This window comes from Hipposideros armiger, unplaced genomic scaffold (assembly GCF_001890085.2).
Source record: "Hipposideros armiger isolate ML-2016 unplaced genomic scaffold, ASM189008v1 scaffold_96, whole genome shotgun sequence".
NCBI classification, from domain to species: domain Eukaryota; kingdom Metazoa; phylum Chordata; class Mammalia; order Chiroptera; family Hipposideridae; genus Hipposideros; species Hipposideros armiger.
In genome coordinates, this window is record NW_017731446.1 from 2,990,967 (window position 1) to 2,991,628 (window position 662).

General features: G+C 71.6%; 1 protein-coding gene across 3 annotated transcripts in view; it reads right to left on the reverse strand.

Annotated features, from left to right (window-relative positions):
* Positions 1 to 222, reverse strand: part of RASA2 (RAS p21 protein activator 2) — a 103,657-nt gene extending 103,435 nt beyond the window's left edge. For all 3 annotated transcript variants that reach the window (XM_019646043.1, XM_019646041.1, XM_019646042.1), the window contains exon 1: positions 78 to 222. In XM_019646043.1, coding sequence (XP_019501588.1) covers positions 78 to 216 — 139 coding nt within the window. In that variant the 5' untranslated portion in view covers positions 217 to 222. The remainder of the gene's footprint in view (positions 1 to 77) is intronic.
* Positions 223 to 662: the final 440 nt, after the last annotated feature.

Genomic DNA, 662 nt, shown 5'->3' on the forward strand with positions numbered 1-662 from the left:
CGCCCCCTCAGCCCCGCGGCCGCCGCCGCCGCCGCCGCCGCCGCTGGGTGGGTCCCGTCAGCCCGGCCCCCGCTTACAGATCTTGCCCCGCAGACTCTGCAGCACTCGGACCTCGCGATTGTCCTCGTCCCCAGCCTCGGGCTCTGCCGTCGCAGTCGCCGCCGGCGCCTCGGAAGAAGCCGCCGCCGCAGCAGCAGCAGCCGCCGCCGCCGCCATGGTGCCGCCCGGCCCGTGCCGCAGCCCCGCCGCCTGCGTAGCCGGGCGAGGCGGAGCCCAGCGGCGGCCTAGGCGAGGGCGAGGCGCGCCTGGCCCCGCCCCCCGGCAACTCGGCCTGCCTCGCCCCGCCCCGCCCTGCCGCGGCCCCGCCTCCGCCGCGCCCGGGTCCCTGCAGGGGCCGCCCTCCTGTTCTGAACCTGGGCCGCAGACCCTACGAGAACCGAGCCCCTGGCTTTCCTACTCTTTGCCCCATAAAAGCCTAGGCGCTAGCCCCATGAGGCTCCAAGTCGTGGCTCTGAGCAGCCTTCAAACACCACTTCGAGAAAACCCCAGCCCTCTCGAGATCCCTAAACCCTCCTGGGAATTAGGCTCCCCGCACCAGCGGACTCCCACATCTCCTTAACACTCAAGGGAACTCCCTGTGAAATAGGATGGAATTTGACAGT